This window comes from Manacus candei, unplaced genomic scaffold (genome assembly GCF_025592945.1).
Source record: "Manacus candei isolate 608988 ecotype Guabito, Panama unplaced genomic scaffold, ASM2559294v1 h1tg000129l, whole genome shotgun sequence".
Lineage (NCBI taxonomy): Eukaryota > Metazoa > Chordata > Aves > Passeriformes > Pipridae > Manacus > Manacus candei.
Window position 1 is genome coordinate 1017039 of NW_026138177.1, and position 13848 is coordinate 1030886.

At 57.3% G+C, this 13848-nt stretch overlaps 1 protein-coding gene across 2 annotated transcripts in view; it reads left to right on the top strand.

The window, feature by feature from the left end:
- Window positions 1–11856, top strand: part of LOC127462512 (serine/threonine-protein kinase pim-1-like) — a 47967-nt gene extending 36111 nt beyond the window's left edge. Inside the window, exons 4-11 of one of the 2 annotated variants that reach the window (XM_051771158.1) lie at window positions 6167–6262; window positions 6362–6412; window positions 6618–6984; window positions 7610–7786; window positions 8053–8206; window positions 8396–9285; window positions 10090–10220; window positions 10724–11855. In XM_051771158.1, the coding sequence (XP_051627118.1) occupies window positions 6167–6262; window positions 6362–6412; window positions 6618–6984; window positions 7610–7786; window positions 8053–8159 (798 nt within the window). In that variant the 3' untranslated portion in view covers window positions 8160–8206; window positions 8396–9285; window positions 10090–10220; window positions 10724–11855. Of the gene's footprint in view, window positions 1–6166; window positions 6263–6361; window positions 6413–6617; window positions 6985–7609; window positions 7787–8052; window positions 8207–8395; window positions 9286–10089; window positions 10221–10723 lie in introns of both variants that reach the window. The other variant, XM_051771160.1, reaches the window with a different exon arrangement.
- The last annotated feature ends 1992 nt before the right edge of the window (window positions 11857–13848 follow it).

Sequence of the window (13848 nt, forward strand, 5' to 3'; positions counted from 1 at the left end):
AGCGGGTCTGCCAGCACCTTGGCACATACTGACGAAGCAATAGATGTTGACCAGATCAAAGTATACCCCTGAGATGGACTGAAAGAGAGGACTGAAAATGGAGGCCCTGATCCTGACAACATCCTGATGCATCCTGAGAAAGCTGTCCCGTGGGAACAGAGAACACTGTCTCATGAGAACAGGAGCACTGTCTCATGAGAACAAGGACCTGTTTTGAACAAGAGTAGTTGGGAAAAACATCAACATGAGAGAAAAATAAGAGCAGGTGCTCGGGACTGTTGTGGGAAAGAACTGGGCTGTTTTGAGAAAGAGCAAAGTTGTTGTGAGAAAGTAGAGTTTAGAAAATGCACCTATTAGCTGTAAGAATTCTGGTGTGAAAGTTTGAACTGTCCTATCCGTGTGCATTACGTGTGTTCAAAAACTGTACTTAAGGGGCTGCGCAGCAGCCCCGGGGTCCCTGCTTTTTCCTTGGAATAAACTTTGCTGGAACCTTTTTTCGTGTCGCTTTGGCCGTTCCGACATTATCAGTGACAAATTAATACTCTAATTAGTATTCTATCCTTATTGGCTAATTTGGTCCACGTTCTTTGGTCCTCTTAGCACTCCTCCTCAGACACAGAGTCTCCAGCTCTCAGACTGCAATGTCTTTGTTAATCCCCTCTGGACCTTCTGGTTCCTCCAACATGTTCTTGAAGGACCAGGAATTTAAGATCCCAGATGTCCCATCTTCAGCTCCCTGGGGCTTTGTTTATGGAAGCTCATCAGAGCCAGTGCAGAGAAACTCCAAGTTTGGGTGCTTTAAAGATCAAACCGACAAGAGCCCGTGAAAAGAAACCCGGTCAACTGCTGCCCCTGCCTAAAATTTTCGGCAAGTTGGATCATTTCCAACAAGACCAACCCCCACGGCGGGGGGGGACCCCGCATCCCCCCGCCCACCGCCGGGGCTCTGCCGGGAACCGCCACCGGGACAGCCCCAAAACCAAATCACCTCCCGCGGACCCCCCCCGATCCACACAAGGGGCATTTGCGGCTCAGCTTTGGAGTCCTTCCAGCTCCAAATGTCTTCCCCTGCAAAGAACCCCCTTTCCTGCAGCCCCACCCCCAAAGCAGTGCTCAGCCAATCCGAGCGCGCAGCGCTGATGACTCATCAGTTGCCAGCCAGACCCGCAGCGCCCAGCGCTCCCCCCGGACCCCCCCAGGGTCCCCCCTCGGCCCCAGCGCCCCCGGGACGGGAATTTGGGGAAAGGGGAGGTGGGGGGTGCCCAGGTTGGGCAGGGGGATGTTGGGTGCCCGGAGCCACGTGGCGATCGCCGGATACCGGCGGGGAGTGGGGGGGACACGGGACACACACACCGGCTTTGGGGACCCCTGGGACAGGCGGGGGTTGGAATCTGAAACGGGGGCCCGGAGAGGGGGAACTCCCGGCAGTCTGGAGAGGAGGGGGGAGCAGCGAGGGCTGTGGGGGGAGCCGGGACCCCCGGCAGCCTGGAGAGAGGGCTGGACACCTTGGGATCGCCAGCACCCCGAAGGCGAGAGTCAGGGGAGAAGGGACCCTGGGACCCCCAAACCCCCCGACCACCCTAAAAGGGACCCCGGAGAGGGGAGCCCCCGGGACCCCCGGGACCCCCAGCAGCCCAGAGGAGGGGGATCCCCAGAATGGCAAAGTGAGGAGCCCATAAAGGAAGGACCCCTGGGATTCCCGGGATCTCCAGCAGCCCAGAAAGGGCGGGAACCCTGGAGAGGGGGTTCCCCAATACATGTGAGACCTCCAGCAGCCCACACAGGAGGGACCCCAGCACCCCAAAGTGGATAGACCAGTGAGGGGGAACCCCACTGCTGAGAGGGTTGTTTTGGGCTGAATCTTGGTGGTTTGGAGGTGATTCCTGGTGATTCCAGGTGACTTGTAGAGATGGCCTTGGGCAGGAGGGTGTCAGAGACTGGAACAGTTAATGATTTATGCATTCTAAGAGACTTCTGCAGGCTTTTGACTTTCTGATGGGCAACTGGGCCCATCCCCCCTCCTCCAGTGCAGAAGATGTCAAGCCCTGAAAAGGCGGGAAGAGACCACGAACTCCTGGCCAAAAAGGGAGACACCACCCTATGAAAACAACCCCCCGCCCTGGGGGAGGTGCAAAGGATATAGATACTGACTGGTGACTTTTGGGGGTTTGGGGGGTTTTTCTTCTTCTTCTCCCCCCACCACCTGTGGATCAAGACGTCGCTGGATCCAGTGGGTGGTGATTATACCACTCTCATCTTTCCTCTTTTTTCTCTTGCTCTCCCTTACTCTTACCCTGTCTTTCTCTCCCCTATGCATTTTTTTTCCTCCTCCCCCAAAAGGTTATGACAGTACCCAAAATGTTAACATACCTATTGATACAAAATTGTTAAAATAAATCTTGTCAATATATGTTTTTGAACGCTGATTATTTAGTGTTGTTTCACTTTAATCCACCCCAAAGGAATTATTGATAAAACCTGGGTTCCCCCCCCTCTTTTCCTGGGGCGGGTTGTAACAGAGGGACCACCAACCCAATGCACCCACACCTTGTTTTCCCTCCTAAACCAGGAAAAATTCATCCCTTTGGGAAGTCTGCCTCTAAACTCCATGGCATGAGCCTGTAGGTCTGATATATGTGTATTAGTTTTAGTTACTCTGGGCAGAAGGGAATGAGTTTACATAGAATAATTCCTTCCCAAAGCTTGGCCAGGTGGAGGAGGAGGCTGCGAGGAAGAGGAAGATGCCCCAGGACCCCCAGGCAGGTGAGGAGGAAGTCAGTGCCCCTTTGCCCTGTCTTGTCCTGTATCTCCCAGCTGAGCATCGCCCCCGGCTGCAGGACAACCCCGCTGCCGCCGCCGTCCTGCCGGGGCCGGAGTTGGGGGGATGTCCTTGGCCTTCCCTCTGGGCCGGAGGCAAATCCCCTCCCTGTCCTTCTTCCCTCCTGCCCCAGGCCCCGAGCTGAGGACGGAGAGCCCGGAGGACAAATCCCCCCGGCAGAGCCTGGTGGGAGAGGCCGTTTTGAAGGGCTCCACGGCGCAGGAAGGCAGCGGGGAGGGAAAGCCACGAAGGTACCCCAGGAGGAGGGTCTCTAAAGCCAGCCCAGGGTGCTCTGAGGAGGAAAGAGCCAGCCTGTGCCGGGAAGGTGACGAGAGCTTGAGCCAGAGCCCTGACCTGGATGTCCATGAGCAGTCTCACACAAGGAAAAACCCCTTCAAGTGCTTGGACTGTTGGAAGAGCTTCAGCCAGAGCTCCCACCTGATCTGCCACCAGCGCACCCACACCGGGGAACGGCCCTACAAGTGCTTGGAATGCGGGAAGAGGTTTCAGACCAGCAGGAATCTCCTCCTGCATGAGCGGATGCACACAGGGGAGAGGCCCTTCCTCTGCACCCACTGTGGGAAGAGCTTCACCCGCAGCTCCCACCTCGTCACCCACCGGCGCATCCACAGTGGGGAGAGGCCCTGCAAGTGTGGGGAGTGTGGGAAGAGCTTCAGCCAGAGCTCTGCCTTGACCTCACACCAACGGACCCACCAGTAAGGGAAGCCCTAAAGGTGCCTCGACTGTGGGAAGAGCTTTGTCTGCTGCTCCAACTCCATCACCCACTGGAGGAGTGATGTCTTCCCACATTGGGAAGACAGCTGGCTGGTGGTCTCCACATCCTCCTGGTTCCCCACAGGCACCTGGGTGAACACAGTGGGAGAAACATCCATGGGGTCACAAACTGACCTGGGAAATTCAGTGGGAAGAGCTGATTTGTTGAATTTAAAACAAAGAGATTCAACAAAGACATCTAAAGCCCCACCATTTTACTGGCATTTGGGGGCATTTGGGGATTCAGGGGAATATTTGGGAGGATTTGGAGTTTCTGGTGGGATGTGGGGGAGATTACCCCAAAAATGGGGGTTCCCAGGCCGGGCAAACGGGGTCACATTCTCGTAGTTGTGGCAGCAGTTCATGTCCCCTGATCCTGTCTGTTCTCCAGGAACTCCCCTTGGCCGTTCCAGTGCCTGGCCTGGGTCTCCCCACACGGGGTGTCCCCCCCAGGTGCCCAAATGTTTGCTGAAGTGCCTGAGCTGCTCCCAGTTGTAGATGTACCCGGGCAGGAACCTCTCCCGGTCGGGGCCGTTCACTCGGCTTTTCCCAGGACCTGGAACAGCCCTGGGTGTGCAGGGACACAGGTCAGGGGGTGCCCCCCAGCAGCCCTCAGCCCCCCCAGCAGGTTGGGAGCTCAGGGGGCCACCCCGGACCCCCCTTTCCCACCCCCCTCTGCCCCACAGCTGCTGCAGCACCAGTTACTGGGTGGGGGAGTCCCCCCATCAGCCCCCCAGGGATGGACAGGGGGGTTGGGCACCTGTGGACAGTCGTGACCAGAGCAAGCACACAAAGGGTTACAGAAGCAGTGGACATTCCCAGTGCGGACCTGCCCCCTCCCAGAGCCCCAGGGAACCGCTCCAGGGCTCAAGTGATGGGGGACAGGGGAGACCCATGTGGGAACCCCCTGCCCTCTGTCCCCCTGCCCACTGTCCAACACCCCTTTTCTCCCCTCTCCCGCCCCTTTCCCATCATCCCCACCGTCCCCAGCTCCCCCCCAGCTCGGTTTGGGGGTGTTTCTTCCCCCTGCCCTGCTCGCTTTCACAGTCTCAGCCCCCTCCTCGCTCACTTTGGAGGTCCCAGACACCCTTTTCTCCCGTTCTCCCCCCCTTTTCCCATTGTCCCCTGAAAGGCAGCTGTTAAATACTGGGTGCTGAAAAAGCTGCTACATCGTGTCCATTCCAAATTAAGCCTGCATTTATTAGGAGGGACTGGCATCCAAAGGGCAGCAAGAAGAGTCTTCTAATTCTCTTCTGCTTAATCCTCTCTGCAGCCGCCGATTTTCCCTGGAAGCGGGCAGGAAAACAGGCCCAGCCCTGGTGTGGTCGGGGAGCAGCGCTGAGCCCAAAGGGCTGCATTTCCCCTGCCCATCCTCCTGCTCTGCCCTGCCCCGGGGCTGGCTCTGCCTGGCGCTGGCCGGACGTGCCGGGGCTCCTCCCTGAGCAAAGCCCTTGGCAAAGTTGAGGGGCAAGTGCAGAGCCCGGCTGGCCTGGGAGGAAGCGACAGCAGCGCGGGCCGAGCGGGGGGGCTGGGGTGGGAGCAGCGGCGGGAAGTTGCAAACTTGGCAGCCAAGAAGTTGAAGTGAAGTGAAGCAGCTCCAAAAGGCCGTGGTCTTGGCGTGGGGGCGGGAGGAAGGGGAGCTCCGGGACTGCGGCCGGGGCTGGTTGGGAGCGGAGCGGCCGGGGCTGCCCCCGGGGCTGGCGGGGGCCAACGGGGAACGGACAAACGGACCGAGGGACCAACGGCCCCTGCGCTTCGGCAGCAGCAGCGGCAGCAGCAGCGACTGCAGCGACGCGCTCTCGCTCTGACTCTTGTTCGTGCTCTCCTTGCTCGAGCTCTTCCTCCTCCTCTCCCTCTCCCGGTGTCCCTGTGCCGGTGTCCCTGTGCCGGTGTCCCTGTGCCGGTGTCCCATTCCCGGTGTCCCTGTCCCATTCCCGGTGTCCCCGTGCCGCTGTCCCTGTCCCATTCCCGGTGTCCCTGTCCCATTCCCGGTGTCCCTGTGCCGGTGTCCCATTCCCGGTGTCCCTGTCCCATTCCCGGTGTCCCTGTGCCGGTGTCCCATTCCCGGTGTCCCTGTCCCATTCCCGCTGTCCCTGTCCCATTCCCGGTGTCCCATTCCCGCTGTCCCTGTCCCGTTCCCGGTCCCCCCTCCCCTTGCCGGCCCGGGCCATGGCCCCGGCCGTTCCCCTCTGCCGGGCGGGGCCGCCCCGTCCCCGGCCCTGGGCGGCCCGGCGCGGTCTCGCCCTCGCCCGGCTCCCGGCGCGCCGGCTGTGGCGCTGCTGGGCGCTCCTGTGGGGCTGGCTGTGGGACGGGCTCGGCCTCGCCGCCCCTTGGCTCCGCCTGGCTCGAGCCCGGCGCCTGCCGGGGCCGGCGGGGGCCGCGGGCGCTGCCGCCTCCTCGGCGGCTTCCCCGGCCAGAGCTCCGCCGCTCGCCAGCCCGGCCGCCGGCAGCGAGCCGCCGCTGCCCGCTGCGGCTGGGGAAGCCCGGCCCGGGCCGCTCGAGGGGCGCTCGGGGGCCGTGCCGGGCCCCGGCCCGAACGCTGACGGCCACGTCTCGCCCGCACGGAAGGCCAAGGAGCCGCTGCACGAGCGCTACCGGCTGCATTCGCTGCTGGGCAGCGGCGGCTTCGGCCGCGTCTACGCGGGGACCCGCCTGGCGGACGGAGCCCCGGTGAGTGCAGGAAGAGGAGGAGGAGGAGGAGGAGGAGGAGGAGGAGGAGGAGAGCGGGACGGGCGGCGAGCTCAACCCGCCCTTCCCCTTGGCTTGCAGGTGGCCATCAAAGCCGTGTCCCGGGATGGCATCCGGCGCTGGGGCGAGCTGGTGAGCGAGCGGGGCCAGCGGGAGAAAGCGGGGCGGGCCGGGCGGGGACGAGCCGAGGCCCGGGAGGGTGGAAGCCGCCGGGACACCTGGAGGGAGAGCGGGCGTGGGCTCGGTGGGGGACGGGGAGCATCCAGGGCTGGCCGAGGGGTAGCAGGCAGACAGGCACGGCATCAGCCCCACTGACGACCCCGTGGTCCCCCCGCAGCCCGACGGCACCCGGGCCCCCCTGGAGATCGTGCTGCTGGACAAGGTGTGCAATGGCTTCCCTGGTGTCATCCAGCTGCTGGAGTGGTTCGAGCTCCCCAACGGTTTCCTGTTGGTGATGGAGCGTCCGGAGCCGTCTCAGGACCTCTCTGGCTTACTGACGGCGTGGGGGTTCCTGCCGGAGGAGATGGCGTGGGGGCTGTTCCGCCAGGTGCTGCAGGCCGTGCGGCACTGCACCAGCTGCGGCGTCCTGCACCGGGACATCAAGCCCCACAACATCCTCCTCCACCTGGCCACCGGCGAGGCCAAGCTCCTTGACTTTGGATGTGGCACCTTCCTCCAGGACACGGCCTACACCCAGTTTGCAGGTGAGCCCACAGCCGGGGGATGCTCCTGGTGCCGGGCATCGCGTGGCCATGCCCGGGTGTGGCACTGGAGATTGCCCCTTTGGCTGAGGGGGAACAGGATTAGTTCTTCAGCCAAGTTGCTTTTGGATGGGGCTGGGGGGTTACTGTGAGACAGGCCCCGGCCTTGCCGACAGCCTGTGCCAGCCACCCCGTCCCGGGCTGGGTCTGGGGCAGGGGGGAGCCAGCCTGACCAAAACCCCTGCAAGGGTAGCAGAGAAGGGGGTCAGAACTGTGCACCAGCTGGCTTGGTGTGCAGGCGAGGAAGGGCTTGGGCTGCTCCGCTCGCCTTCTTTGCCTTGGCTTATGATGAATTGTTGGGGCGGGGGAAGGCATGGCTTTTTCCCACCTCTGGGTGGGTTTTTCCCTTGCATGTAATGGTTGGGCCTTGCCAGGGCTTCCGCTGCCCTCTTGGACACCAGCGGCTTCTTCTCCAACCCAGAGTTTGTAACCAAGAGTCAGGGGCCGGCGAGAAGGCAGTGGGTCACAGCGTGTGCCACTGGGGCAGGCCCCACATTGCCAGGGATGCTGGGGTGAGGCTCTGGGAGCAGGCAGCATCCACCTGATGAGCTGCGTCTGTATTCCGTAGGAACACTGTCCTACAGCCCGCCAGAGTGGATCTACCTCAAACGCTACCACGGCGAGGAGGCGACCATCTGGTCCCTGGGCATCCTGCTCTACCAGATGGTCTGCGGGAAGCACCCTTTCTGCAAAGGCACCGACACCATCTGGGACCAGCTCCCGTTCCCAGCACGGGTCTCTCCAGGTGGATACCAATCTTTGTGGCACGGGGGGAATAACGGTGTTGGGAGAGGGCAGCGGGCTCACGAGGACGCCGCTCTTGAAGCTGTTTGTGTCCCATGGGTGGCTGGAGGAGGTGGCCTGTGTCCTGCCATCCTGCTCTCCTCCAAAGGGAGAATCGATGGAGAAGTTTGGGCACAGCTCTGAGCACAGCCAGCACAGCCTGGGCACGTGGACAGTGGGACAGAGGGACAGGATCCTTCTCCAACTGACCGGCCATTTTCCCCCCAGGCTGCCAGGACCTTATCAGGTGGTGTTTGTCCATCCGCCCCTCGGACAGGCCAGCATTGGAAGACCTTTTGTGCCATCCTTGGGTGCAGGGCATTCCCCTGCCCTAGAAGACGGGAGAGATCCACGTGCTCACTTTGATCCAGGGCCCTGGCAAGTAACACCTCCACACATCCCTTGGCAAGAAGAAGCCAAGAAAACCAGACTTTTTTGTCAGCCTGTAGCACTGAGGGGGGGTCATCCCACGGGAACACGCCCCTCTTTGTGCTGGAGCTGGGCTGCAGAGCCGGTCTCCCAAGTGCTGGTGGCCACCATCCAACCTGGTTTTGCTGGTCCCGCTTCACAGACAGCTGGGCCCTCGGCAGAACGCTGACAGCCTGGTCTGGCCCCCAGGGAAGGAGAAGGGGCCTCTGGAGAAGCTGTGCCGGGTGGGGCTGCTGCTGGAGACATCGAGGACGACGTCAGGGATGACAAGCTCTTAGTTGACCTGGACGCCGGCGAGCTGAAGATGATGGACTTTGATTGTGGCCCCTTCCTCCAAGCCGTGCTCCACAGGCCGTTTGCAGATGAGTCCACACCCGGGGGTGCTCCCGGCCGCGGGCATTGCTCAGCCTGGCTGGGCACCGAAGGGTCCCCCTTTGCTGCTGGGGAACCTGAGGAATTCTTCAGCCAGCTGCCAAGCTGCTTCTTGGCAGGAGGGCGGGCGGGTGCTCTGGGCTGGGTGTGAAATGGGAGCCCGGCTCTGCCCCCAGCCTCTGCCACTGCCCCTTTGCTGGGCGGGGCTGGGGCAGGGGCAGCCAGCCTGCCAAAAACAAACCCCGTGGGGGGAGCAAAGGTGGGGCTGCAGAACACCAGCTGCTTTGGGCTGCAGGCCAGGAAAGGCTGGGGCTGCCTTGGCTTAGGAGCCTTTCTTTGGGCCAGTGCAGCAGGGCAGGGAGAAGGCCTGGGTTTTCCTGAGCTGGAGGAGGTGGGGTTTTTCTTTGGCCTGGAGGGCTTGGGCCTTCCTCAGAACCCTGACAGAAGGTTAACATTTTACCTTTTTTTCTTGTTTCCACTTCTGGTTTGTAATCTCTTGTCATGAATTTGTTGTTTGTTTTCCAGGGAAGAGTTGGAGCTGGTGCCCAGTCCGGATTGGGAAGGGCTGGGACCATCCCTGGAGAGGATCTGACGTCCCCTCTGAGAAGGCTGAGGACATCCTTTGGGACACGCTCTTCTTGCGGCAGCAGATCTTGTGAGGTAGATGCTCATCTTGCCCATCTTGTCAGCAGGAGTGGGATAATGGCTTTGGGGAGATGGCAGCAGGCACATGAACATCCCGCTCTTGCAGCTGCTGAGCAGGTTGATCTCCTGGGCTTGGCTGGACGAGGTGGCACCTGTGTTGAGTAATTTCTGAAATCCAATCCATCTGGGATGACCCCAAATGACAGTTTAGTTTCCAGCTTGCTCGAGCTGTATCTCAGCTGTTCTCTGAACAGTTCTCTCCCCCACCTGCCTAGTACTTCCCAACTGCTCCCTCCTGTCCCTGCAATGAGTTCCCAGCTCCTCATAGTCTCCATCAAACCCCTGAGAGAAGAAATAGAAACTCTACTCACAGTCCCCCGGAGTGCCCAAATGAGGAACAATGTAATCCTGGAGAAGTCCTAGAGAATTAGATAAGGGATGTCCCAAACAAGCAGGATGTAAACTAAGCTCTGGGTACCCAGATAAAATAAAGAACAAACTTTATTTTTGGTGGTGAAACACAATGGTGCTGTGCTGCTCAAGAACTGAGGTCAGGATGAGAGAGAAGGCCCGGAAGGCCCAGAAAAGGACTTCCAATCGGGGTGTGGCTATGTAAAGCAAAGTACTGAATATGTATTAAGTAAGCCAGACTATTGACTGCACATGTAAACAGTGTGTGTAATAAAAAGCCCTGTCTGTCCTTTGGCACGGTGGATTAGAGGAGCTCTCCTCTGAACACCCAGCATGCTGAATAAAGAAGAATGCTCTTTTTAACATCTCCAAATTGGGGTGAAGAAGTTTGTTTCTGCTGCTTTTCAGTATCATTTCTGGCCCCCAGACAGGACCCTCTGCCTGATCTCCCGCGGATCCAAGGGATCTCTGGATCTTCACGCCAGCCCCAGGACTTTGCTGCAGAAGAGCACAGATCCCCAGCCCAGTCTGGGACACAGGTGAGATCCCACTGGATAACAAGGCATTCTTTTGGGGAATCCTGCCCATGTCAAACGTGTGGATCTTTCAGCGCACTGGGGGTTCTTTGGTATTTTGGGAATCCTGCTCACCTGAGACCTGTGGATCTTCCAGCGCTTTGGGTGGGTTCTTTGGTACTCTGGAATTTGGTCTCTGGCTTTGTTGTATCGATCACTATTGTTCTGTACTTGTATTTGTTTCTGTATTGTAACATTTTGGGTCTGCTGTTTAGAGCTGGGAAGTGGGCAATGTGAAGGGGGAATTGTGAAGAAGTCGCCCCTTGGTTGCCTTTTGCAATATTGGATGAAGATTGGTGGCCCCCCCGGAGGAACAGCTCCCAGGGAGAATTTAATGGAGTGTTGGAATCAGTGGGTGGCTGTTCTGGAACACTGAATTAGAATCCATTGTTCCAGTTGATGCTGTTTTAGAAGGGGAACAGCAGTGGAAGGAGGTTATGTCTGGTGATGTGTTTTTCACTTTGCAGAACCTGTGAAATGGCAGAAAGATTGTGGTGTGAATGCAGCGCCCTCAGAGCCCTTGGTGTGAGCCCGGGAAGGAAAATCAAGCTGAGGGACAAGATCAGTCTAATTTGGGGACATTGTTGGAGGTTGGAGTTGCAGTTCTGGAAGAAATCCCTGAGGAAATGGTGCCCGTGGGGAGAGGAAGAGGACGAGAGCGTGGGCAGCCTGCTTCAAACATCCCCCCCAGAGACTTGGGCTCAGTCCCTGTGCATCCTGTAAGAAAGATGGACACTGGAAATGGGATTGTCCGCAACTGAAACTTCAGAACCCTCCCAACCCTCTCGTGGCATCACTGAAGACGACTGAGGGGGCACCAGAGGATTCTTCCCCATCAGAACATCTGGTTCCAGCCAAGCTAAGCACAATTGTTTGTGGCTGTGGGAACTTGTTCCTCTGTGTTAAATCCGGGAAAATGAAACTCAAGGGACAATTCTAGAACAATTGTCTGGTGTGCCAGGGAATTGGGAAACTGGGCCATTTTTAATGCTGTGGCTTTTAAATTGGGAAAACAGTGGTTGGCTCCCCAGTTTTTGTATTTCCCCAATTCCCCAAAGCCTCTGCTTGGGAGAGATCTCTTGGCAAAATGAAATGCCACAATCCAATTTAAAATTGGTCCAATATAGGTTATTATTGCAGAGCCTAATTCTGTGGAAGTTTCTGGTTTTGCATGAGAGTCTCCAAAAGCAGAAGTAATCCATCTGCCCCCATCACTTGGGGATGCAGTGGTTCCAACAGGATGGGCTGGAGAGGTGCCTCCATGATCCAAGAGAGCAGAACCCGCGAGAATTCCAGTGAAACCTGGAGTGGGGTTGGTGGGGCCAAAGCAATGTCCTTTGCAAATAGACAGTTGTAAGGGATTCTCACCCTTTGTAGAACAATTGGTGAAATTTTGCTTGTGAAAAGAACGTGAATCTAAATGGAATGCTCCAGTTTTGCCAGTCAAGCAGGCAAATGGAAGGCTATGCCAGTTAGTCCAAGACCTCAGAGCTATAAAGAATAGAGTAGAAGATATACAAGCAGTTGTAGGGAATCCTTACACTTTGCTAACTCCCCTAAATGAGAGTTTAATATTTTTCACAGGGTTAGATTTGAAAGCTGCCTTTTCATGTCTCCCTTTGAGTTGGGAAAGTCAAGAGCTTTTTGCTTTCCAATGGGAAAATGCAAAGATGGGGAGGAAAACCCATCTGACTTTGGTGGTCCTCTTGCAGGGGTTTAAAAATAGCCCCCCAATATTTGGAACTCGACTGGCAAAGGGACTGGAGGAATGGGGAAGTCCAAACCCACCCTCTTGGAGCCTTATTGCAGTGTGTGGATGATCTTTTGATGGCCACTGATGCTGAGCAGCAACGTTGGGGTCAGAGTGTGGCCCTGTGGAATTCCCTTGGGCTGAGTGGATAGGGGGTATCCCAACCCCAAAGTGCAAGTAGTCCAGAGCCCAGGAGCCTCTGTGGGCTTTGAAATTCTCCAAGGACAAGGGAGGCTGGGCCAGGAAGGAAAGAAGCAACCTGTCAACTGCCCCAGCCCCAGCAAAGGAAGCCCAGAGCGGGATTGCTTCCAGACTGGAGGAGAAGTGTATTCGGGCAGAGCTGGCTTAGGAGACAGCCCCTTGGAAAGTCCTGGTTGGGAATTGTTTCCCAGTGGGGGCAGCTTTGTCCGGCATGGAAACCAATTCCCTGGATGCACAGGAACTCCCCACCCCCAGGTCAGAGATCCTGACAGAGATCCTTCTCCCAGGAGAAGAAAATGAGTCTAGTGCTAAGGCTTGTCAACTCCTTGAAACCTCAGGAGCAAAATTTGCTCCAGGAGGCTGGGCAGTTACCCCAAGTGGGCAAATAATAGTCCCTGAGCCAATCTCCTGTGACCTGGTGGATGGGGAACATGAGGGTATTCCTTGGAGTGAAGCAAATTATTGAAACATTTGCCCAAGTGGGTTCTTGGTCCAAACTGACCCCGTTGTACAAGCAGTGAGTCAGCAGTGTGGTGTGTGCAAGAGAAATAATCCAAACCCTGCCAGTGGAGTGGGAAGAGGTGATGGAAAATGCAGAAATGCTGCAGGTGAATGTTGGCAGATGGATGTGACTGAATTGCCCAGACAAGGGGGGTGTAAAGATCTCCTGGTCTTGGGGGATACCTTCTCTGGATGGCCAGAGGCTTTTCCTTGTCACACCAACCGGGCTGGGGAAGTGAGTGGAATACTGTTGAATCCAAGAATCCCTGGATTCGAGGTACATTTGGGAATGTCATCAGACAGAGGTGCCCACTTGATTGTAGAAGTGGTACAACAAGTCAAGTCAGGGATGCATTATTGCAGAATTCCAAAGGCCAGAGCCCCTTGGGTAATTGAGAGGTTGTCTGAGAAGAAACCAAATGCTTAAGTCTGCTTTGGCTCTCCTGCCAATAGTTAATTGGGTCTTGACTTGGGAGCAAAATTTACATCTCCTTTTAGTCTCAAACGTGACCCAAGTGTTGCCTCCAAGGGATTGCTGGGTGTGCACTCCTTTACCTGAAAAGACAAGGAAGCCATTCCCCATTTCTGCCTTCCCTATTCTGGCAGAAATGATTCCTGGTCACTGGGTGAGCACTTGTGTTCCCCAAAAAGTAGACCCAGCAGTCAGTGTGCAAGTACCCCCCACCACCTGTGACAATCCTGCCTGTGTCCAAAGCTGTGACCCCCACTGAAGGAACAGGAAAAGTGGATTGTGTTAATGAGAGTGGCCATTTGTGGGAAATCACCCCCAATGTCCTCAAACCCTTCCTGCTGGGGAAATGACTGATCCTTGGCTGGTCCCCAAAGGAACGGGATGGGATTGGGGTGTGGAAATAACACCTGTGAAGGGTTGCCCAAAGCTGGAAGGGCATTTGTATTTCAGCTTGCATCAGGATTCAGTGCTGTAGCTGTTCTAATGCCTTGAGCTGTAAAATGAAATAAAGCTCCTAAGACACTCTATCCCTTCAGGAGCTTAGTCTGAAAAAAGGGGGGATTTGATGTGGGATATAGAAGACTGCTCCCAACATTTCTCTATGGCCAAGGAAGGAGAACTGTAATCTTGGAGAGGTCCTGGAGAACTGGATCAGGGATGTAACTAAG